At 36.6% G+C, this 26,963-nt stretch overlaps 1 protein-coding gene across 2 annotated transcripts in view; it reads right to left on the reverse strand.

Moving 5' to 3' along the window:
• Positions 1-26,963, reverse strand: part of Il1rapl2 (interleukin 1 receptor accessory protein like 2) — a 1,644,749-nt gene that overhangs the window by 836,856 nt on the left and 780,930 nt on the right. For both annotated transcript variants that reach the window (XM_004646205.2, XM_004646204.1), the window contains one exon: positions 769-1,042. In XM_004646205.2, coding sequence (XP_004646262.1) covers positions 769-1,042 — 274 coding nt within the window. The remainder of the gene's footprint in view (positions 1-768; positions 1,043-26,963) is intronic.

Genomic DNA, 26,963 nt, shown 5'->3' on the forward strand with positions numbered 1-26,963 from the left:
GGACAACAGAGAGACATGGTGGAGTGTTTTATTGCCCAGTTGACAAAGCTGCTTTTGAATGCTGGTGGTTCTATTCCTTTGACACTATGCACTTTTATAATACGTGTTAATGCTATATGACAAAATGCTCTGATTCCTAGTGCCAAAGGTCCAATTCAGTGTATATAACTGAACACACACATCCATTTGTGCTCTTTTTTTTTTAATGGTGCTTAAAGAGCCCTTCCTTTGCAAGTCATCCATGTTGTTCCTTAGGCATTTACCTTTGCTCAAGTTGTTGAAGGATGGTGAATTGTTTCATGGCTTTTGTATTTTTGTCTAATGCACGTTTTAACATGATAGACGCAATGCATTGTGTAGCTACAGTTTTCTGGAAAAGTCAATCTTTTAGGAATTGTTTTTCAGATCTCCAATAAATTTTTTCTTTAAATTTCAAAAAAAAAATTAAAAAAAAATTAAATTTACAGAAGCAATCTGGGTGTGGTGATGAAAACCTATAATTCCAGCACTCGGGAGGCTGATGCAGGATGATCATTGTGAGCTCGAGACCAGTCTGGGCCACAAAGTGAGCTCCATCCCAGCCTGAACTACATAGGGAGACCCTGTTTCAAAAGGACAAAAAAACTTATAGAAGCTCTATATGTATTGTAACCGCTCAAGAACATAAGCATGCTTTAATGTGAGGCACATTGCATACATCCTTGGCTTGGTAAAACAAAACAAAAATTACTAGGCATGTGCTGAACAATAATTTTACATGACACTTACCTTAAAACACAAGTGTAGAATCCACTGTCTTGTGCTTCTGCTGAGTGAAACCATATTGAATCTTCTTCTTTGCTCATCCTGACCTCTGAAAAGATGATGGGCTCTTCCAAGTCACCTTTGTTTTTGTACCACATAAGCCTGAGCCCAGTGCTCTGGGCCATGCTATAGTTGGTCCGAATATAACTATAGAAAAGAGCACATTTCACTCTGACTGGTTCACCTGCCAAGGCCATGTATGTTTTGAGATCCACTGACCAGTCAATACAGCCATCCACTGAAAAACAAAGAATAGAAAAAATGAAGCATGAGAAGCAGTGAGCAATGCTGATGACACTAGTGAAAGCAAAAGTCACTGGGTCATATACGGAGGACTTTCTGTGAGCCAGGTAATAAGTCATGTGCTTTACATATCAGTGACCCTATGACACAAACCAGTATCTTTCTAAGACTTTAGCAAGAAGAGACCTTGCTCTGTCAGTGTGTTTTGGGGCCACTTTCCAATTCTCAGTAACAGCCTTCAGCTGTCAAAAGACCAGATCTTCCTAGGAGCTTCCAGCCTGCATGTCTTACAGGGTTATCCTAACACGCCATGACCAAGTTCTAATTCTAGCAGTGGCAGCTAAATAAATTGCTGCTACTAGTCTTGCAGTATTTCCTTCACAGAATCATGTAAAATTAAGTGGATTCTAGAATAAACACATGTGTTGGTTTTAGGTAATTTAAACTGTTTATGAAGCAGGGGTCCCTTAAAACAAATTTTTTTCCAAGATATCTCTGTATAGTCTAGGAATGGGGCTAATATGAACATTTCTCATGTTCTTATTTTACAGATGAGGACACTGAGATTTAAGGATATAAGACTTTGAGCAAGGTCACATGAATAATAAATGGAAGAATAATCTCTGGTTCCAGAAGCTATATTCTTAGCCATTACCCTCTACTGCCTATGCCTATAATTATGACAAGAATCACTGTGTTATTTACTTGCCCTTGAAGTAATGCTGGGACTCGAAGCCGAGCACACCTAAAGTGATTATTGGCCATTATGTATGTGCTGTGTTTCCATGGTATGACCAATTAATAGCAGATATTTAATCAGAGGCTGACTTCTCTATATACCCTTAAGCCTCCCTTGCTGCTTAGCTTGTATCTTCATGGAAATATATTAATGTCAGCTTTAATCAAATAATATTAGGCAGATAGATCTACCATTAAAGAAATACATACAGTAAATTCCCCCTGCTCCAAATTGGTGAGAATAAGAGGCTGTGCCAAATTTAATATACTAGTTAACGTAATTAGCAGTTGGGGTAGATAATAAATACTGTCATTTCAAAATTATGTTTTGTTTATAATTTTGTGGGATGACTTGCTTCTTTTTATAGATGCTGAGAACTCTGTAATTCTAATATATTTAATTTTTACCACCAGTTCATAGAAAGCTCAGAGCTACATGTAGTGTTTAAATATAATAACTGTCACAACTCAGGATTTCACATTTTCTAAATGAAGAGTTATTGGTAGGGGGCATGGTTGTCCCCACCTGTAACATCAGAACTCAGGAGGCTGAAGCAGGAGAATCACTGGGATTTCAGGGCCAACTTGGCTACAAAGGGAGTTCAAGGCTAGCCTGAATGGCATAGCAAAACACTGTCTCTAAAAGATGAAAGAAAGTTATTGAGCTGGTGTTCTAGGACACCAAAGGAAGGGTACCTATATAAGTTTCTGGTTAGTGGCATAATGATGTGCCTTTTGGATAGGCATACCTTCCTAGGGACACTTTTTTCCAACTCTGTATCAGAACTTCTCAGGGTTTGATGGCTCTAGAATTGTTGAGAACTTCATGGTTCCTGAGGTCTTTTTAGGACTTCATTTTTAACTGCTTTTCTGTATATGAGCTTTGGTATCTAAACTACTTCAATTCCTCATGTAGAATGTGAAGTATTCATTAGAAATGAATAGTAAATAAAAAATAAACTACTCACTTCAAAATCTCTGTGGGTTTTGATGACTACTGCTCATTGTTAAAGAAGGTACAATAGATTGGACTAAATATAGGCTGGTCACTGGTTATCTCTTGAGGATCAGTTTTATTCACATTTTGGTATTGGGTTGTTTAATCATGGTTAGTTACTCATAACTGTTGGGAATAGAGAGAAATTTATCCTGCCAATGCATTTCTTGATTGGATTGAATGTTATTATTTATAGTTGTATTCATTTTAAAATACAACTCACATGTCTCCATTTTAAGGATTATCTGTAATAGTGTTCCCATACATTAAAACAACCAAGAAGCAATGCCACACTGTTTTTAAAAACCCACATTTTTCATATCTTTATTTTAAAAACTAACATACAGAAACAAAAAGAACATGGAGACAGTGAAAAAGAGACCCATAGATCATGGTTTTTGTTTTAACTGAACCTCATGATGCACAGTGACTATTTTTGAATGAGCAAATTTGTTTGGCAAAATAGTCTCAAACTCTATTATTACCTAATTTATACAAAAAAATATTGGGGATATTTCTCCATTTGTTTCCTAAATTCCTTTAGTTACCTTCTCTAAAGTATCTGTTGCACAGTATACACTTTTACAATGTTAGTGGGCACGTTTGGCCCATGAGTGACAGGTCATCATTAGTATTGAATAGAATCAAAATAGCTGCTCCTGAGTCACACCATTCATGCTCAAGAGAAATTTGATGTATTTAACTAATCTTACAATTACCTTTATTATACAGACCTTGAGTATACACAGCAAATCCATTTGGTATTTTGTACCACCTAAGCAATGCGCATCGGATTTCAGAGATTTATGGTTTCTTCTTCTATTCCCTTGCTTTCATTATCACGGAGGAAGTACTTAGTTATAAGTTGGTCAATAGCCAGAGAACAGAAATTCAATATGAGGAAAATAATTTTTAAAACCTATCCCCTTTATTCCTTACTCAGCATTCATAGCACATGATGATATAATAAGTATTTCAAGAGATCTTGTGGAATTTTTTCATAAAATATAAAAGTATGATACCAAGAATCCATGAAGTCACACCAACAAATATGTTCCCACACTAACCTTTCACCAGTAGAATTTCATGACCATGACTAAGGAATTGTAACATTATAGCTAAGGATTACTAGAGTCTAACAAGGTACTATGAGTTGCTTTTATTGGATTGCTATTTTTTAGTAATTCAACTGTGGAGCAAGAATAAGAAGTAAAGCGATGGTGTTATGTTGAGCTGTAGGGGACTCAGGTCAACAATTTCTGACATTGCCAGTGAATCAGAAGACCCAATACTATTATAGACTACTGAAATCTTTTAGAATATTTTGCTGAGTTAACACACCTATAATATTCAAATGACAGAACTAAACCAAAAAAGGGGATACAGATGATTGTCCATTTTGTATCCATGTATTCAAAATGGTTAGGATAGATATATATTTACATTCTCTTAATGAGTAGAGGGATTTGTTGTAATAGTTTTGTAAATAGGATATCATGTCCGCATCTTGTACAGCAAATAACCACTAGGAAGAGATTATGCAATATGTTAATTATTGAAACTATCCTACCAATTTGATTTGAAACTGTCTCATTGCTATTTGTTTCTCAATAAAATTATGGAGAAAAAAGAAGGGGTGGAAAAAGATCTAGTGCATTTATTTTTAGATTTGACACTAGTGAAGTGACTAAGAAGTGTAGACTAGAGCAGGAAAATTCTGGTGCACAGTCAGCATATAGAGATCAAACATCATGAGTTTGAGAGGGAAGGACTGAGAGACATCAGAGAATACAAAAGGCAAGAAGAGGTGAAAGGTCACAGAAAATGAAATTTATTAGGGTCAGGGTTAAGAAAAAATAAAAAAAATTAAGAAAGAAAATGAAATTAGCCAAGTGCCATCAGAAGACACAAACGCAAGTCAGATTTCTGCCATGAACACTTTGCAATAACACTTCACACTTTCAGAGCCTTTTGCATAATGAGTTTCCATACATATTTGGCAAGTAGCTGAATTAATAGACCTGTGATGCCGCTGACCAAGGCTCAGGCTACAGGCCTGCATATGGCAGGATCCATTAAGTTTACTTTCCTTCAAGGAAATTCCTAGGAGTGAAACAGTTCATTACAAAGAACCCTGTGTTAGGACAGAAAGCTCATTTAACTTCTTTATAGATACTTCCTGCTTCATCCTCAAAAGACCAGGAGAGAAAATCCTGCCATACCTACCTGCAAAAAAAAAAAAAAAAAAAAATCTGTAAAAAGTTCATTATATAAGAAAGTACAGCCATGAGGTGGAATTCTAGAGGTTTTGATTGACTCATGGTCCAGTGACTACATAGAGAGTTCAAGGCTAACCTGGGGGGCCTGGGAGATAGCTCAGCAGAGTAAGTGCTCGCCTTGCGAGTGCATGGTCCTGAGTTCAGTCTCTGGTACCATTAAAAAAAAAAAAAAAAGACAAAGACAAACAGAAAAGAAAGTATATAAATACCAGATGCTCTGAAGACATTTGTTGAAATGTTAAGGCCTTTACCTAATATACATACCCCATATAAGTATATTATGTATTTGTGATTAATAAATTTATTTTTAAACCAAGTTTTTTTTTTCGGATCTGGGGATTGGACTCAGGCCCTTGCGCTTGCCAGAGAAGCACTCATTCCACTGAGCCATCTCCCCGGCCCTAGACCAAGATTTAAAAAAAAAAAAAAAAAAAAAAAAAAAAAAAAAAAAACCCTGCCAGATGTATCCGTTTCATTTTTACCACTAGCTCTTCTGTTTGTGAATCAATAGGGCAATTGGTGGGGGAAATTCATTAATTAACCACTAGAGGGAGTGCCGCCCAAGTTTTTGGTAGCATTTTGTTTTCCCACCTAATCTTTCTTTTCTTTTCTTTCTTTGTTTTTTTTTTTTGTATGTTCGTATATTAGGGAAGGGTGTACAGGACGTTCAGGGCCTCACTATTAGATTGGACTCATCAGTGGCTCCAACAGAGCAGTTACATGCCATGTATGTAAATACAACAGAGTGCATTATGGGGAATGATATACCTAAATATCACTGAAAGGATTCAGCACTCTGGCTATCATATACCTAAATATCACTGAAAGGATTCAGCACTCTGGCTATCATTTTGTCAACATGTCCAGAGAGAACCAATGGGAGGCACCCGAGGCAAAGTCCAAAAGGAAAAATCCTTTTTTGAAATCCCAAAGCCTGACATATCTTCATTGCTTTTCTCTCCACCACCCAGGCACCTGTCTCCCCACGCATACCACCTTTTTGTTTCTGCAGTCATGAACCTGCTTGATGCGTGCCCCTTCCCCCCGCCCCCGTTAACTCTGCTTAGTGTAACTGCTTTTCTGCTGTCATGTGTATAGCTTGCATTCTTTGCTCACCGAGCACAAGACTCCAGCATTTCTTTCTCAGGAACCTATCACACATTGCATCAAACTGAAATCAATTCGACTGCAGAACTTATACTGTTAATCACTGTGTGTTCCATATCTTCCTTGGATAGTTTTGCTCACCTCAGCTCACAACCTAGTGAAGATTAATATTTGTTGGATGTATACAAATTGTTATAGATATTCCATAGAATTCATGCCTGTCCTATAGAGTCACCCTTTCTGAGTGCTATTTTATTCCCAAATAATAATCATTGTGAGAACAATAGTCATGAAATAATATTGGTCAATTATTTATCTAGGAATTACAAAGTACTTAAAAATTAATGAATTATTAATAATGTACATGATATAACCTACAAAGATCAGCTCTACACCTTGGATAAATTTTATCTAGCCCATATGATCTTATTTGAAATTAAATATCTAAAGATGATCATCTAATCCCTTCCATTATAATCAAAGAATAGAGTGTGTGATTGCTTTAACTGATTATATATTCTATCTGTTGAAAACGATAGTATGATCCCTGTTCTTAATATTTTAATACATTAAGTTGAATGTCTATTTCCTTATCAGACCACTCCTCTCCTACATACAAGTTTCATTTATACCCACACAATGAACAGTCTGCCCGAAGTAGATATTGCACAAATATAATCAAGTCAAACTCTCTAAGATGTGATTGACCTGTAACTATTGCTAGATCTGTGCTTCATTATCCCCAACATATAATTATGGACAAAGCTGTTCATCACTTTTTAAAATAAAGTCCTGCTATAGAAAAAAAATACACATTTTAAAATTTCATTTATGCATCAGTATCCATCAATAAAAATAAGATTTCCTTTTCCAGCTCTATAAATATGATGAATGATTAGTGATTCAAGATTTCAAAAGCATTTTTTATATTTTTAATACATTCAATTATATGTTTCCCATTCACACTTTTACCCCCTACTATTTGTCAATGGAAATTTCTGCCTGAATGAAGTCCTTTCTTTCATTCCAACCTAGTTATTATACTTGATAATGGGCTGGCCACCAAATTAATTTCCCTCTCATTACAGGATCTGTGCAACAATTTGTCAAGATCATTTTTCTGATGTTTGATGAATGGGCCTCAGTATTATCTGGTGGTGAAGCCACTTTGAAGCTCTCCAACCAGCTCAATTCCTGATTACACGAGGCTTGATGAGTTTCCTTGGGGATTGGCCACTAGTGAGAAGCTTTTATTAGATATATTGATGTTAATGTGAAGGAAGTGGCAACACGTGTGCCTTTGGAAAACAGGATATCAGCATTGCTACCAACCCCTCCAGCAGGATTTCTCCTGACCCCTCAAATTCAGGATGCTTGCTAATGAGCTTCTTTCCTGTGCCAAATCTCTTTGCCTTCCCAAGTTTATAATCATCCAAGCCCCAAACTATGGGAATCATCCTTTAATCTTGACTTTGCCTTCCCACTAGCTTCGTCCTACTCCTCCCATGAGACATTATGTCTTGCCATTCTGAAGTTACTCAAATCTATGCCCCCTTCTCTACCCTCATAGATATTCTATGTAGGCCCCTCCCATATCTTTACCTGACTATTGTAATATCTTTCTTTTCTCAGCCTTTTCAAATTTAACTTCATATACTTACATATATGTTTTATTATATGTATAAATGGTGAAGGGAATAAATCAAAATTGTCAACCATTATCCATATACATACCCATTATTTTACATATTCAGCATTTTTTGTTGAGAACATCTAAGTCTGCTGTTTTACAAATTTCATATATGCATTAATTGTAGCCAGTATGCTGTACAATAGCTCCCTTGAACTTATTCTTCCTGCTTGACTGAAACTATATACCTCTTAAATAACATTTTCCCATTCTCCACTTCCCGACCCTGGTAACTGATATTTTATATACTACTTCGATGAGGTCAACATTTTGTTTTTATTTATTTATTTATTTATTTATATAGGTACAAATCTCTGGGTTTTTTATTTTTTTATTTTTTAAGTCAACAGAAAATGGAAATATACTTTTTAAAATTTCTAATACTAGGAGAAGATATCATACAATGTCTTTTAAATAAATTGTAAGTCAAAGACACAGTATAAATCTTAGAACAAAAATTAAGATTAAGCAATATTTAGAAAATTAAATGTTTCAAAACAATTGAACTAAGAAAGAGCTGAGTAAAACATAAGATAAATACTGGAATGGCAAATAAATGACCAGCACTTCTAGCAGTTTGAGGATAGGATATCGCACAAAGTTCTAGTGTGTTGTGGACATGCATAATGACCGTGACAGTCACTGGTGGCCAGGCGTCACATGTGGTACTGAGCTACCGCTATTTCTTTGAAATCCACCCTGGAGACTCAGATGGAATCATGACCCATAGGGTGGAAGAGAAGTCCATTTGTAGAGTGCTGATGGAAATATTCTGCTGCTGAACACAAAAGAATAACTGAAAGACTAGTACTGTATACGTCTTATTCTCCTCTGTTTGTTTGCCCTATTCGGTGGGTTCTTTCCATTCTCATTCATGGGGCTGTGATCAATTTACCCCTCTAGAACATCATTTAGTAGTCTGTGTAGGCTTGGCTTTGTCATCATGAAATTCTTTAGTTGTTCTTTGTCATAGAAATATTTCACTTCTCCATTATATTTGAAAGAGAGTTCTACAGGATAGATCAGTCTGGGTTGGAATTTGTTTTCTTGCAAGACTTGAAGTACTTTGCTCTATGCTCTTCTTGACTTGATGGTTTGTGAAGAAAAATCTGCTGTTATTCTGATGGGTTTTCCTTTAAATGTGATCTGTTTCTTTTCTTTAGCGGCTTTTAGTATACTGTTCCTATGCTGAATTTCTGGAATCTTGATTATTATATATCTGGGTGTGGTTTTCATTGGATTGATATTATTTGGAGTTCTATATGCTTCAGTTACAGGAATGTCAGATTGTTGCCCCATATTTGGGAAATTTTCTGATATTACTTCTGCCCATATTCTTTTTATATCATTTGTAAGAGGTCAACATTTTGGATTCCAAATATAAGTGCAACTATGTAGTATTTGCCTTTCTCTTTGTGGATTATTTCATATAATATAATATCTTCCAGGTTTATCCATACTAATACTACTACATCCTGTTTTTTGGTAAAGCTAAATAGCATTGTATTGTATACGTTTAATATACATTATATTATATACAACACATTTTCCCTGTGCATCTATTGGTTCCAAATTTTGGCTAGGGGAATTAAACTGCAAAGCACATGAGCATACAGATATATAAATATAATATGTATAATATCTAACATATAATATGTATAAACTGTATGAAGTATGATCAGAAAATATGGCATGTGCTTAAATAGTTATTATAGTAGAAGCTGCATTGCCATTAGCCCCCTCAAAACACTACCTCTTGCTTCCAACACATGTATCTGCTCATTCATGAAACCTTATGTAGCAGCTCTGGATATTCTCAATTACAAATGTCTTTGGTTGCACTTTCCTGGCTGCCTCAATGTTCGAATTAATTCAAAACTTTTCTCTTTCATGGTCACTTTTACTGGAGGAAAAATCTAAACATTGTACCTTCTCACCAGATCCAGTGACTAACATAGATCAGGACATTCCACAATGCTTGTACAAGTCTGCCTTTCTGTTAGATGGCACCAGGCAGCCACATTCGCTATATTAAAGACCTTTAAGAAACACTTCCACAACTGCTTCAGACAGTCACAAGAATGATAGGACAAGTGTGTTAGAAGGGAGAGGATGTATTTCAAGGGGGATTAGCAGCATTGCATCTTTTACTGTAATAAATTTTACTTAAATATTCACCATATATTCAATTACCACCTGCCATATCTAATATATTAAATAATATATAATTCATATATAATAAGATATCACCAGATATCTATTTGATATCTGGTTTCATGTTCTTTAGATATATCCACAGAAGTGGTTCTAGTTTTAATATTTTGAGGAATGTTATACATTTTTCTATAGTGACTACATTAGCTTACACTCCCATCACTAGTGATTAAGAGTACTCTTATCTCCATAGTCTTGCCAACACTTGTTATACTTATCTGTTTGGCATTTGCCAGCCTAATATGTGTGAAGTTGTATCTCATTGCAGTTTTAAAGTACATTCTCATGATAGCTAGTGATACTGAGGAGTTTGTTATAGTCTTAATAGTGCCTTATTTTGAGAAATATCTATTGGGGTCCTTTGCTGATTTTTCAATGAGGTTCTTTGTTATCTTGAGTTGTTTTAGTTCTTCATATATATTTTTTTCTCACTCTCTGGAAGGTAGCTTTTTAAAAATTTTCTTTTATTTTTTAAAGAAAACTTTAAAATAGTTCAAAAATTAGAAATGATACAAGGGCAGGGGAGATGGCTCAGTGGAATAAGTGTTTGCCTGGCAAGCACAAGGTCCTTAGTTTGATCCCTGGTACTGAAAAAAAAAAAAGAACAAAAGAAAAGAAATGATACAGAATATCAATAAACAAAATGATAGTATTTCACCAATGTTTATTGCATTGAATATTGTTGTCTTCAAATTACTTTGTCTTCAGATATTTCCCATATTAAAACCTTATCCAATGTAGAATTAACAAATATTTTCATCCATTTCATAGAAGGATTATATTCTTTACTATGGTTGCTCATTGTTTTCTTTAATGTGTAGATTTTTATTTTGATGTAACTTCATTGCCTATTTTTCCTTTTATTGCCTAGACTTTTGGGAAAATATTCAAACAAATCATTGCCCAGATAAATGTCATTGAGATTGACCTCTTTTGTTTATCCACTGGTAATTTTACAGATTGGAGAATTATAAGTAATTATTTAGTCTACCTGTAGTAAACTTTTATATCTAGTGCGACATGAAAGCTTCAATTCAGTCCTCTGGTTTTGAATACCCAGATTTCCAAGCATCATTTATCAAAGAAATTGTCCTTATTCCATACACTTGTCATATTTGCCAAAGGTCCGTTGATCATGTATGAATGAATATATTTTAGGGCTCTCTAATCTGTTCCATTGTTCTATATGTCTACTTTTATGCTAACACAATGCTGGGTTAAGTGTTACTAGCACTGAGTATATTTTGAGATCATGTAGTGTGAAGCCTCTAAATTTGTTCCTTTCTAAAAATTATTTATTTATTTATTTATTTATTTGGTACAAGGTCTCACTGCACAACTTAGACTCATAGGGATCCTTCTGTCTCAACCTCCCCAGTGCTGGGATTACAGGTGTGCATCAGCACGCCTGGTTTCAGTGCCCAGAATGACATGCCTGGGAAATAGTCTTTCCAGCCTGCCATGTCTTTTTACAGGAGATTCTTTATCTTTTTTCTTCTTTGAGTTGAAAAACCATTTATTTCATTGGAAAGATAAAAGTGATCCAACTCTAGGTCTACCTTTTGGGCTAAAAGAAGCCCAAGAGCAGTGGTGAGTCTCACCAAGGTCATTCCCAAATCCAACACCCACTGGAGGCAGGAGGCAGTAAGGAGACAGTGCAGCCCCCACCACAGCTTCTGCATACAGTGAGGCCTGCTGAAAAAACAAAACATGAACAGGAAGCTACAGAAGTATTAGACAACAGCAAGAACAGGATAATGGGTACTCGAGAGAAAAGCAAAGTAGGTCTGAACTTAGCAAGGGAAATTAAGGTCCACAATTCCTCAGGGACTGAATGCATAGAGCCGAAAACTTCCCAGAGATGGGGTACCAAGGAAGTCTGTATTCTCACATACAACCGCAACTCAGAATTTCAGCCCACACACATCCCACCTTGAAACTTAGTGTTATCAAGGCCCCTGATGGACTCCTCTGCATCTTCTGCCTGCTCCATGTGTACAAAGGCATAGTCTTCCACGATGTCACATCCGATGACTGGACCATATTCGTCAAATTAGGCCTGCAGCTCTTTGTTGGTACAGGTGGGGCTGATGTTACCCACTTGTTTGCAAACCCAAAGCCTAGCTTCCCTGATTCACTCAGGCCCGCTTTTCTTTTTCATCACAAGCCACAAATCCTCACACATTTATGCTTTGGTCAATAACCATTGACTAAGTAGGCTAATCTTTTATTTGTCTTTGATCTTCTGGGTTTTTTTCCTCTACTATATCCTTTGCCTTTGTATTTATTGAGATCCTACTTATGCTCCAAGATCCAGATTCAAAAATCACTTCTATGAAGCTGCTTCACTGTTCCATGTGAAATCTTTTCCTTGTGGTTCTTTCAGCTTATGTTTGTCTATACAGCTTTTTCCCCAATTAAATAATGACTGATTCATTTTCTCTGAATTCCTAGGACAAGTCCCAATGCATTGCACATGCTTGGCATTCATTCAATTTTTATAAGGTTAAATCATATGTGTAATTATCTCCCAAACATTGTTTGCCCTGGTCAAAAAGACCACAAACTTCTGGCCACTGCTCCCCAAATAGAGCACTGGTGTACATAAACTCTGACAGAAATATCAGGGCTAGTACCCAGTGTACAAAATGTGTCCATAATAACAAATGGCTGCTGTCTTTCTGTTAACTGGTGTAATGAGAAGCAGAAATAGTGAACTCTCTGGTATATCCCTGTTCCAGAATTCATGATTCCCTACTGAGTAAGTGAATAACAATAGTAGGTTAGCAGCCATGCACTTCCAAAATATCTCAACCATATCGAAGTGGCTTCCTACCATTACCCAAGAGAGATTCTCTGCTCCTGACAAACTGATTGCCTCCCTCCTTGTTCCATACTATCCCATCTTGTCAGAGATCAAATAGGATGCAGCCTAGTAAGACCTTTCTTTTCTACAGCCTCATACCATTTGCTCCACCTCTCATATATCTTCCATCCAAATTCTAGTCATCTGAAAAAAAAATCCCTCAGGGGCCGGGGAGATGGCTCAGTACAATAAGTGCTTCCCTGGCAAGCACAATGGCTTGAGTTCAATCCCTGGTTCTGAAAAAAAAAGTCTAGTCATATCCTGAACTGAATTTAGCTCAGTGTCAAGCTAAAATTGGCATCCTAATTATGTGATACTGATTTTCACAAAAGAAGATCAGAGACTTCTGTGACTTTTATTTTTTTCTTTTTCCTCCATCTCCTTCCAGTATTGCTCAGAGTACACACTTAGTAGGTCTTACTGGATGCAGATTTACACTTTCTTATCCCAAAAGAATTCATAAAATTAAGTGCTACTAGGCTAAATTTCTTTGCTTTGCCAATTTTCACATTAGTTGAAAATGGACCTTTGGATTGTTGGAATTTTTTTTTAATATCCAAATCTACACTTGTGGCATAGTAAGTAGAGAACGCTGAAGTTATTGATATCCTCCTGGATTATTTGAGGATTTGTAAGGACTTTGGGTTCACTGCCTTGGGGCCTAATGCCATGCTAGTGAAAACAACACACAACCAACTAGCAACCAGAGTATTTGCTTTATCATTCCATCTCTGCCTCACTAATGAAATACCTGACTTTGTTAGTTTTTGCACTGCACAAGCTCTAACTCAGTGCTAATATAATGAATTATCTGATGGTTGTTGAGGTCTACAGCCAAGAAAATGCTTAGGTGTTCACTTGGACTATGTCCTCCTACAAACTTCCCTTTCAGTGTTTTTGAAATTTTAAAGATACAGAGACCTAAATAAATAATATTACACATTTCCATGATTTTACACCTAAAATTAATGTTAATTTTTTCCAGTTCATTTCCAGTACCTCTGATTTGTTAAAGTTATAAAATATTGCAGACAGATTTAATATCCCCTTTAATCAGAACAGACAGTCCAATCTTTATCTCAAACCCCTTCCTGGAGATAGCAACTATTCCTTCTAATGTTTAGATTCATATATTCATATGTGAGAGCCCTGAAAAACTGTTGACTAAAAGTTTGACTTATAAGGGGATGAGGTAAAAGTATCAGTAAGGGCCAGTAACTAAGGATTCTTACAAGGTTTATTCCAGTCAAGTGAAGTCTCCGAGAATAATCTTACAGTTGTATATATACCTGCACGAGTATAGCAGGTACAAGGCCTTGCACACAGGATGTTCAGTCAGTTCTCTTTATGACCACTGCTACAAACACTACTTTCCTCAAACATATGGTTTGTGTGCTGATTTTCTGCTGTATTTCTCAAGGCTTTGAACATAATAATATATAGTCTTTTGATATAGATTTATTTTATTTCATCTTGGTATTAAAATTAGGTGACTAAATTATTTTCTCAAATTTAATGCATAGTATACCATAATACATGTAAATTTCATTTCAAGGCAATAAAGGGCCTCATGAAATATTCTAACATATGATAATGTTTTCATATATTCATTTTAGAGTATATATATATATATATTTCTATATACTGATAGTATTACATAAGGTACATGTTTTTGTATAACTTGTATTACAATATTATCACAGATTACCCTACTTATATTTTAAAATTACATACAAACATATTAGATTTCATATGTAGTTTATAAATTAGCTGGTATTTATATGTTTCTTTGGTATTTATGTAATTATATGATGTATATAAAATATACTCATATTAGATTTCCTTTCATATTTAGTACATAAATTAGTCTATATATATATATTTGTTTGGTATTTATGTAACTATATGATGTACATAAAATATACAGGGCCAGCCATATTGCTCAGCAGATTAAAGTGCATGCAGGCAGGCTGAGGGGCTGGGGATTTGATCCCTGGGTCTGCTGTGCTAGACCCGTCCCCAGGGCAGAGACAGCAATTGAGACTGGGTGTGGTGGCGAGCTCCTATAATCCTAGTTCTTGGGAGGCTGTAAACAGGCAGATCACTATGAGTCTGATCTAGTAGTGAGACCCTGAACACCCTGTAGGCCCTTCCCTAAAATACAAAAAATAAAAATAAAAGCAAAGAATACTCATAACTAAATGTATTTACATTTACATGTTAACATTATATAGATTGAATTAAATGGCACTGAACTTTTTGTAAGTCAAAATGGTTAATTGCTGACAATTTTATGTGATTCATCCTAATATAGATCTGATATAAAATATCATAAACATAGATGTTTATTATAAAATTGTATCTTTAAAAGGAATAAACTAGACATCACAAAAACCACTTTGTTAACCAATTTTTTTATTATTTGCAAATTACTCTCTGAAAGGGCCATTCAGATAGCTTATAAAATCTGCAAAGCAGTTACTAAGCCTCATGCTTCTATATTATCTGTGCCATAGTCCAGTCCTGGTGTTTGTACCCTTAGATATTTACATAATTTCTTTGTGACCAATTTCCTTCACATATGCTCAAATACGTCAGGGACAAAGACAATATGATGAATTAACAACTAGTGGTCAGTTTGTAACACCCAGCTGAACTGAATCAGCATGGTTCTGGGTGTAGAAGGATGACTTGAGGCTTGTTGCCAACAGCATAAAAAAGAGGACTGGAAGGTCAGATGGAGTGCTGTTGATTCTCACGGACAAGCTTGTTCTGGCTTTCTTGATAGCAACTCAGCTGTTACAATTTTAGGAGCTTAGGACCTCGCTGTCACTGAGGATGGCTGCAGTTCTTTCCTGGGAAGCTCTGGTCCTCACTTTGTGTGTCACTTCCTGGCTCCAGTATGGATCCCTCAGCCTGTTAGCACAGATCCTTCATCCCGCTGGTGCAGACTTTTCACCTTCCACCACTGAACTTTGGGCTTTCCTACTGCAGCTTTTGGATGCAGACTTGCATGAGACTTTGTCATCAGCTTTCGGCTTCCAGGTGGACTTGTGGAGGGCACTGCCATGGGCTCTAGGTCTTCAGTTGGGCTTGTGCGGAACACTGCTGTGAGATTCAGGCCCTCAACTGGATTCTTTGGGTCTCTAGTGTGTGGGTAGATCTCCTGAACTTTTACATTTGACTCTTTGGGTAAATATTATAAAATAATCTATAAATTATGTGTCCTATATTAAATTGTTTCCATTGTAAACCCTGATTACAACAGGCAATTTGCTGATTTGGGGGCAGTTTTCAGAACTGATTAGGAGAAGGGATTGGTGGCTAAAACTTTCTACTAATTATCTCCAGACCCTGAAGGAGCTCTTAGACCCTGAGAACTTCCCTTCTTTCTGTTATCCCCCAGGGATATCCTGTTCATCAGTATCCTTCAGATGCTCCACACTGTAAGAACCAGCCTCATTAAAGTTCATGTTGAGGTGGGGCAGTATGGAGGGTAGCAATTTCCTCATATTCTGCCTCTAGTGGCAGCCCTGCCATGTACCCTCCTCCCCACTCATGTATCTCCCACATCCCTCTTTGTAGCCAGTGGTAGCCATGGGGAATCTTGGGAGTGCTGGTCAGCCCGTGTGTCTTCTAGAAAGAAGTCATTATACATGGGGCTGGGGAGATGGCTCAGTGGAATAAGTGCTTCCCTGGCAAGCCCAAGGGCCTGAGTTCAATCCCCAGTTCTGAAAAAAAAGAAGTCATTATACAACTGATGTGGTGAAGTGCCAATCCTCAGTGACTTTCAGAAGGCAGAGCACTGATCGGTGTGCTATGGCCTTGGATGGAGGCTGAGGCCCTTCAGAGGCTGTGAGCCAAAGTATCTGGGCTGGGGAATGCAGAGGACTTCTAGATTATACAGTTCCTCTCGGGCAGGTACTGACAGCTAGAACGTTTGCCAGAGATGGCACCTTGAGCTGAGCTGAGCCCTGCCAGGAACAAGGTCATGTTTATAGCACTTCTGGGTATGACCTATTTCCATGTAATGTTTGCCCCTTAATCATAAAAAGTTTTGTGACTGTGGATTCTACCCTTGCCTTTTGCCCTTTGGGAAATGGTTACAACTTCAGGGCATTCCATAATATTACTACGAGCATTTAGGCAATATTGGAATAAACATATGTCACAGTGTTCACAGTTCTTCACTGGGGTGCTGAAAGGGATCTAATTCCATTATATCAATAATACTATTTCTATAATTATATTAGCATAATAATGTTCTGTTAAAGAGGAGCATAATCAAGAAGGCTTGGAGTTTGTTTTACCTTCTGTTAATTGGTGAAAATTACCATGTACCTATTATTTGTATTTACTTCAGGATTAATTACAGTCAAATTAAAAAGTAGATCATTATAATTAATATCATAATCAAATGATTATATCATTAATCACATAATAACAAAATTGCCTGAACTATAATTATATATGTCATGATCATTTAAGTATTATACTAATTATAAGGCAGCTTTAAATAGTTATAATTAGTTCTCTACTACTAAGAAATCTTGGTTTTCCCTTTAATTCTTTCAAAATCAGAAAAAGTACAACAAAACAATCATGCAGTTACTTGCATTTTCTATTATTAAAATATGTGCTAGTCAATACCACTCCTGATAATGCTAACATGAGCCTTTCAGCTCTAAGAAATAGCATAATTATATCACATGTTTAATATTATCATTATCATTTTAGCACCTAACCTAATAATGTATATGAATATAAGAATAGTGTTTTCTGTTCCTGTTGGTGAAGAGAAGATGGTTTTGTAATATGGGTAATTTACATTCTATGTATATTAAAATACTGCCATCCTCAAGAAGCTTATTATATATCTATATAATGGACATAATAATGAGGTCTCACAGGTACTGTTATTAGTATTTATGTCAATGCTGTTATTGTAATCAGTGTTATTATGAGGACTGAGGGTATTATGGCTTAGATTTTGTTACGACTTGTATCTAGATCTCCGGCTCAACTTTCGTGTGGCCATAAGTGGGGCTATTGGGAGGTGGCTGGATCTGAGATGTGTGCTCCTGAGATCAAGGATGCAATGCTGGGATGAATTCATGGTGTCATGCTAGGATCACGGGTGTGAGTCCTACTCGGCCTTAGGGCAGAAAGCTTGAATAAAATATAAGGGCTAGAAAGAGGATTGTTTGTCACTTGTTGCTTGCTACCATTTTTCCATCTACCTCCTGTTTCCCTGCTTTGCCAGGGACTGTTTCCCTTCTGCGATGCTCCACTGCCATGACACCCTGGCATAGACAGTTGACACCCAGCCAGCTATGAGTTGAAACCTCTATGAACTCCGAGGAAAATTAACCTTTCATCCTTTAACCTTGGATAGTGAACATTTTGGGATTTTTTATTTCTTTAATTAATTAATTTATTTATGTTAATATTTTAGGACAGGGTCTACAGGGTGTTCAGGGTCTCACTACTAGATGGGACTCTAGTGATCCACATATTTACAGCCTACTAAGAGCTGGGATTATAGGAGCACACCACCATGCCCAATCTCAATGGCAGTCTCAGCATGCTCCAGGGGCAGGGCCGGCCCAGCTGACAGGGGATCAAACCCCAGGCACCTGTGCCTGCTTGCAGGCACATTAATCCATCCACTGAGCTATTTGGCCAGTCCTTGATAGTGAATATTTTGGTTCAGCAACAATAAAAGTAACTAAGACAGGTCTAAAATGTCCCCCAAAAATCTTGTGTGTTTGGAAGGTGAGTAAATCATGGGGGTGCCATATTCACCACTGAATTCATCAGCTGAGGAATTCAGGAAATGTGCTGTTAGAAGGTGGAGCCTGGTTGAAAGTGGGTCACTCCTGGTCAGGATCTGGAATGGTACAAATATTCTTATACTCCTTTCTCCCTTTGCTTGCTGGCTGATATGGTATGAGCAGCTTTTCTCAACCCTTGTTTTTCTTTTGTCCTTGAAACCAGCCAAGCACAGATTCAATTCTCTAAAAACTGTGAGCTAAAGTAGATTTCCACTTCTTTAAATTGTGGGTGTCAGATATTTTTTTTTCCATCATTGAAAAGTGACTAATGCTGAGAGTTATTCATAAAAAATAAATTAGGAAGAAATGAATACATTACAGAGTGTTTATCAAGTTTAAATTACTTAAAACCTAGTATATAATTGTTATAATGATTACAATGGTGGTAATATGAATAATAGGAGATTCTTTTAAATCCTTCTTGTGAATCAGACACTGTTTTGTGGTTTACATTCATTAACTCATTTACTCTTCAAAATCTTATAGATATTATAGCTGTTGCCAGTTTATATTTATACAAACTGGGAAAGAAGTTAAATATCTTGCCTGAGGTCAAAGAACTGGTTTAAGTCCAGATTCTGTTCTCTTAGTCATTATTACTCTCATGAGTATTAATAAAAATAATTATCACATGTACCTAATATTTTTATCTAAATTATAACAATGAGATTGTTATATCAGAGAATAATGGATTCACAGTCCAATTTCCCACCTCTCAAATGATCATGTACATGAGCAGTGTTAATGTAGGGGCTGACATTAAGGATAAAGCCAGGGATGATGTGACCTGTGTACAGCATGAAGGTAAGGACTACTCCCTCACTCTTGACATTGTCAGGATACCACAACAAAGTAGATTAGACAAAAAAAAAACACAGTACAGTGTCTATACATATTAAATAGTTCTGAAATATTCATTAATTTTTCAATATGCCTCTTAGTTTCCTAGGAGCCTAGATAAAGCAAAAGGGTATAAAATTTAGAAAGGAAAATCATAAAAAAGTGCTATTGCTGGTGCTCTGTAAGTGAATGACAATAGCATTTTTCTTGTCCTAGCTGTAGTATCAACGTTTCTATCTTTATGTATCCACCCTACACTCCCTGCTCAAAGGAAAGCACGTAGTGTCAACTACCTGTTTCTTATGGCTATGTGCCTACTATTTCATATTCACAGGGGTGCAAGGTTTCCAACTTACACATGTCTAATAGAGCACATACATGGATAAGGTCCAGATGAATGGATGTTGCCTGGAGGACGCCCAGAGAATGGAGTGAGTCTCCATTCCTGGGAAACGAAAACATGAATGATGATGATGCTCAGTGAAGATAAAATTAAGAGAAGGAAGAGAAGAAAATTTTAATGGAGTCAAAGTTTGCCAGCCTGTCACAGAAAGAAATTGGAGGCAGGAAATCCTTCTAGGAGTAGTGGGAAGGTGAAATAAGACTTTAAAAATTGTTTGGAAGTCTGTTTAACAAGAAGGAGGAGCCCAAGATATACCACTGAACATAAGTTGCACATAATAGTGGAGGGCTAGATAAGAGAGCTCTAGAAGGTAAAAAACAGCAGCATGGTTTACCTTGGATATGCTTACCCAGATAAGGCTACAGCTTGTTTTCAATTGCCACTTATCTGTCACTGAGCTTGGGCACTAGAGCAAACAGAATCTAACATCTAGTAAGTACTCTTGTATTAGTTATTGGTAATGATACTCATTATTGTCTTAGTTACTTTTTACTCGTTGCTGGGACAAATATCGGACACTCAAAATGAAGGAAGGAAAGGTTTATTTAGCTCACAGTTACTGGAGGGTTCAGTCCATATTCCGCTGGCTGCAAGGCAAACAACAGCAGTTCATGCGGCAGAAAACAATGAAGAGCAGAGGAGCAGCAGTAGCTGCAGCAGCGTCCATCAAGCCTCTCTCTTCCATCTGCGCTGACTGCGAAGACTGGCACAGTAAAGCAGTGAAGATCTGAGCTCCTCCAAAGTGGAGCGGCTGCGGAGATAAAGCCTCTTCGAAGACTAAAACTTCTCCAAGGAAGCAGGGTGGGGCAGCAGGAAACCAGGCAGGGCAGCTTCCTGCCTTTCTCAATTCCTGGGCCATGCCCACCTGCAGGGCGAGGCCCCCCATGCTAAAATCCGCCGGAGCTGATTCAGCCAAATTGACACAATGTATCAACTAACACAATTATAAACGCAATTTAATTTGTACCTTTGGTTTGAAGTAAAAGTGGTAACTCTCATCAGTAATATAATAAATGATATTGGGAATGTTGGATATGAAGAAAGATAATCTGTATTACTAGAAATAGCATATCAATAGTATAACAGTTAATTTGGCAAGTACTATTTAACTCATTATACTAATAATGTGCTCTTAAAATATTTTTAGATATTTAGTTTTAATTTACTCCTTATATAACCACATTTGCACAACATCTTGTAGCTGAAAAATACCAAAGATTCAAAGGACTCTGTTTTATATCTCTTGGGATTGGATTATTATTTTCAAGCCACATGAATGCTTTTTATAATGCTTGATCTTAGCCAAAAGGCTGAGAAGTGATGAATGCTTTTTTTTGTTTTTTTGTTTTTTGCTTTTTATAACAAAGCAGTGGTAACAAATACATACATTTGTCCTTTATGACATTGATTCCAATATTATGTAGTGGCTAGAACTGGGACCTATGATAGATATCTTGCTAATATGTGATGGTTTTCAAACCTGCAACATAAAAAAGCTCTTCTGTCCGATGTGGTAGACTAGGCCTATAATTCCAATGTTCTGGGAGACTGAGGCAGAAAAATCACATTTGAGCCCAGCCTGACTAACTTAGTAAGACCTTGTCTCAAAATAAAAAAAAAATCAGTGAGGAATATAGTTTAGTGATGGTATACTCATAGGCTTGATCTCTACATACCACCAAACATACACAAACACACACCATTGTTCTTCCTACCTCTGAGACCAATTCAATTTATGTATGAGGAATAAGCATAACCTACCCACTGTCATCACTGCCACCTACAGTCTTGTTTAGTCTGAGAGAATTGGAATATCTTCCTAAGCAGAGATTGACATAGATGTTCATCCCTTGAGTCACATTTTAGGAACTCTGAGAAGTATTCACTTTTATTGAGTCAGTGTGTTTCTTTCTAGAAGAATAACAAATTTCCCAAGGAGATATTAGCATATATTAGCATAAATTCCTTTATCTGGTTACCCTATAACCCCCTTGAATGAGATCATGGATGGATAGTTTTAATTAGGTGGAAAGGAGAAAAGGGAAAATGAACACAATTTTTGGCCTTTAGGTACTTTTTAAACCTTAGTAATTTGTTTCTTTCTTCTTTTTCGTCTTTTTTTTCTTTCTTCTGTACCAAGGATCAAACTTGGGACCTTTCGCTTGCCAGGCTGATTCTTAAGCCACTGGGATAACTCCCTGGCCCAATTTGCATCATTTTTTAAAAATTGTAGCATAAAGGTTATATGGTATCTGGACTTGTATTCAGTTTTCTTATTATAAAAGACATGACAGCCCAACTGATCCATATAGAGTTGTTACAAACATCAACAAACGTAAAAGAGATCTGAAAGGAGGGAACTTTCATTAAGTCTTCACTACATGTCAGACATGATATAAGGTGACTCTGAAGATTAATTTTGTATGCCAATTTGAATGGAACACAGGGTATCTATCCACTTGGTCAAACATTATTCTGGGAGCATCTGGATACAATTAATATCTGAGTCACCAGGCTACTATAAAGTGGATTACCATCTCTAAATTGACAGGTCTCATCCAATCAACTAAAGACTTGAATAGAATTCTAAGGGTAAGAGAGAAGGACTAGCCAAATAGCTCAGCAGAATAAAGAGCTTACAAGCAGGCTCAGGGGCCAGGGGTTCAATCCCCGGGGCCTGCCACTCTGGCCCCACCCCTGTGGCATACTGAGATGGCAGTTGAGACCAGGCGTGTGGTGCACATCTAAAGGCAAGAGAGAATTTTTCTGCTTAACTGGTTTACAGTCAGAGCATGGCTTCTGTTTCTGCCTTTGTGTTTGAGTGAACCAAAGATCCAGTCTTGAGCCTGCTGGCCTTTAGCCTGGAACTTATGCCACTTGTCATCCTGGATATCTTCTGGCTTGGTAATGATAGACCCAAGAACTTATTAGCCTTTATAGCTGAATAATATGTAGATATATAGATATAGATATAGATATATGATAGGTATAATATAGATGTATATAGTATAGGTTCTATATATAGATATATAGATATAGATATAGATATATGATAGGTATAATATAGATGTATTTCCTATTGGTTCTATTTCTTTGGAAAATCCTGATTTATATAATGACATACACACATTATCTCATTAAATCCTTACCAAAGCCCTAGCATAAAATATTATTAGTAATACATTTAAATGAGAATACTTAAGGTCAGAGAAGTTACACTGAATTGTGTTGTCCAAGTTTCTATATGTGGTTGATAGATAGAAAATAAGAAAATATACTGCTTTAGAGATAAAATGACAAAGCTTCTAAAAGCCTGATATGGCTGACTATCCCAAGATTTTCTGTGAGCCCAGTGGATGAAAGATCAACGTTTTGGCAAAGTTGAGGCCTGTCTTCAGCATATTGGTTGGGAAATTGATCTATACTCCCTACTGAAGATAACACCCTTATCAGAGAGGCAGAAGAGAGAACAGATTATGAACCAGATAAACCTATATTTGAATTCACAAGTATCATCCATAAACTTGTGCATATGACATGTGAAAAATTAGTATAACCTTTCTGTGCATTATTTTCTCCATTAATAAAATAGTCCCTTTTCCATGGGTCATTAGAGAATGAAATATAAACTATATAAAACAATCTATGTCTGTATCCCAACACTTCAGATGCTAAAGCATAAAAATCATGTTAAAAGTCAGCCTGGACTTCACAGCAAGTTCAGTGACAGCCTGGATTATGTAGTTACATGCTCTATCAAAGAAACTTCCATCCAAAATGTATTCAACATACATCATCATACCTAATGAACTGTCTATAAATACTAATACTACTACTTACAACAACAAAATAGCAAAATAGGGTATATCTGTGTCCAAGCATGTGTCACTACCTTGCTTTTCCTGAATATTTGCTATCCTAGCTCTCTAACTGCAGTGAAGTTATCCCATTTCCTGTGCAAGCAAGACTGTCTTGTTGTGTATAAATGTACGGACAAGGCAGGCTGAGGCACTACTTCCTCTCTCAGTTGTGCAGCCCTTCCAAAGCTCTTTGCACAGAATTCTTTTCGTCATCTCTTGTTAAAGTGACTGGCCAGTAGACTCATTGATTCACCCAATTAGAAAGGTATTTGCCATAATTAGCTACAGTACAGCCATGTGGGTTTTCGGGCACAAAAAGTCAATGTTAAGTGGGATTGAAGACAGAGGAAAAATAAAACTGACTGAGTCTGTTTTGAAAATCTCATATCAATTCCTATAGCTGAATCAGAGTTAGAAAATTATTCTTCAGAAAGAGGCCCCTTGGGAGGGGCCATCAAAATCACTGATCATAACATGATAATCACACCTCTTCATGACACAGTGTTGGGCTAACCCTTCCTCTTCTCATTATATCTGAATATCAGAGTTTAAACTGCTCTGTCACTATTTCAGTCAGTGACCAGGGGACTCCTTGATTGTATGCTTAGACAATCTGAGAAGTTAAAAAGAAATACTAAGAGTATCCAAAACACTGAGGCCAGATTACCTAGTTATCTGATTGAAAAAAGAAAGATCAAGGGCTGGCCAGATAACTCAGCAGATTAAAGTGCCTGCTTAGTCAGACTCAGGGGCCAGAGGTTCAATCCCTTGCTTGCTGTGCCAGGCACACCGAGACTGCGAGTGAGACTGGGCACGACGGCACATGCCTGTAATCTCAGTGCTTGGGAGGCTGAAAAACAGGAAGGATCACTACAAATCCAATCTGTATAGTAAAACCCTGTAGACCCTGTACTAAATACAGTTAAGAAAAATAAAGATCACCCATCTCTGACAAAACACAACAAAAAAGGGGGATATGTTGGGAGCCACAAAGCTAGAAGATCTATGGATGTGTAGGTGGTACTGGGCCTCAGTGCCTAAAGCAAACAAGCTACCTCAGTCCTAAGATAAACATCCCTTCTGATTAAAGTCAGCAATTAGTTGCTAGGCAACCTACTGTCATGTGTTACTAATGGCAAAAGTATAAATAAAGGACCATTTTGTTGTAAAAAAAAAGATAGAATAAATAAACAACTACTTTCTCTTAGTTCACTGAAAAGAAAGCTTTGTATTAATATTGTTTAGACAAAGATATCATGTTGGGATCTTGTCTTCTGAACAACTACCATAAAGACAATATGCAATGTATTCATTATTGTAACTGTCCTACTAACCTGTTGTGAAATTGTTTCTTTGCTATTTTATCTTTTTTCTCATTAAAATGAATAAAAGAAGAAAAGAAAGATCAAACCCCATATATGACAAAGAGAAAAGAAAAAATAAAAATGAGGTAATAATTTATAATAAGAATTATAACATTTGATGGTATTTTTTAAAAGATGTCCTTATGAGTCTGGACTGTATGAAAGAATTGTCAATCAAATGGATGTTTTTCCCTTTCTCCATTAAGAAACCTTCTCGAGTGTAAATGTACAGCCTCAGATGTAGGTCAGCTTTTCTAGATTTATGTGAAGCAGAGATGTTCTTGTTACTGCACTGTCAGTTGTCCTACTTCATGTGCTTTATGATTAATCTAGAATATGGAAAATTCTCAAAATCATCTATCCAAGTGTCAGAATTGGAGGAAAGGTACACAGCTAGCTCAGTGATTAAGAAACTTTTTCACCCTTTTTTTCTTTATGATTTGTTAAGACTTTAGTTTTGGAAGAGAGGATGGCATAATCCTTTGATTATTCTTTCACAAGGCTTAAAGTAATTGTGAAAACAAAAGGCCCTGACATTTAAAATAAAGCCACACTTGCATGCATTCTTTGAAACATCACAGTAGATAATACAAATATGTGAAGAAGGAGCTCGTCATTAGTCTCTGCCTCTTCCATTTATAGCATGTTAATTGAGCTTGGTAACTTCAGAAGTTAATGGCATTTCATGTCATTTCAGTTCCTCATTTCTTCATTTCATTTGTTTAACCATTCATTTTCTAATTCACTTTTCAACAAGCATTTCTTTGGCAATTATATAGGACCTGCAGCTATACTGTCAGATAATACATGGTTCTTGCTTTCAGAAACCTTAAGAATATAGTGCACTTATAATAACTAGTTATAGCAATGATATTAATAGACAAATACAATGGATTGACCACATTCCCAGCACTATTCTTTGCAAAAGTATTTACTCATTTAGTTCTTACAACAGCCCTTTGAGATAGGTTCTATCATCATTATTTTCTTAACTCATAGACAAGGATGCTGAGAAATAAGTAAGCTACACAAACTAACATTGCTAGTTGATGTGACAGGTAATAGTCAAATCCAATAAGGCTGCTCCCAAGGCCATGATTGTAACTATTTTTTTAAATTAAATATTTATTTATTTATTTGGTACAGGGTTGTGCTACACAGCTCAGACTCATGGTGATCCTCTTATCTCAGCCTCCCTAGCACTGGGATTACAGGTATGTGCCAACACGCCCAGTTTTCTTTTCTCTTTTTTTTTGGAACCAGGGATTGAACTCAGACCCTTGCACTTGCCAGGCAAGTGCTTATTCTACTGAGCTATCTCCCTGGCCCACGTGCAGTTTTCTTTGTCCAGTTCAGTGCAGCTGGCATGACATTCAGTGCTAGAGATAGAAGCTGAGTCCTTGTGTTTCTCACGCAGGCATTTAAACCACAGAGCTATCTCCCCAGGCCATGATTTTAAGTATTAAACATAGTACTTTCTTATTTGGTATCACAGAAGAAAACATGATATGTAATGGGAGCTTCTAAGTCACACTGGTAAGTTAAAGAGGGCTTTGAACAAGAGATGATCCCTGGTCCAAGTTTGATTTTTTAAATTAATTTTATTGAGAAACAAATAGCAATGAGACAGTTTTGCAAGTGATTAGTAGGACAGTTTCAATAACTAATACATTGCGTATTGTTGTCTTCGTAGTCCAAGTTTTAAATAATGGGGAGCCAATAGC

The sequence above is a fragment of the Octodon degus genome, unplaced genomic scaffold (assembly GCF_000260255.1).
Source record: "Octodon degus isolate 3935 unplaced genomic scaffold, OctDeg1.0 scaffold00259, whole genome shotgun sequence".
Lineage (NCBI taxonomy): Eukaryota > Metazoa > Chordata > Mammalia > Rodentia > Octodontidae > Octodon > Octodon degus.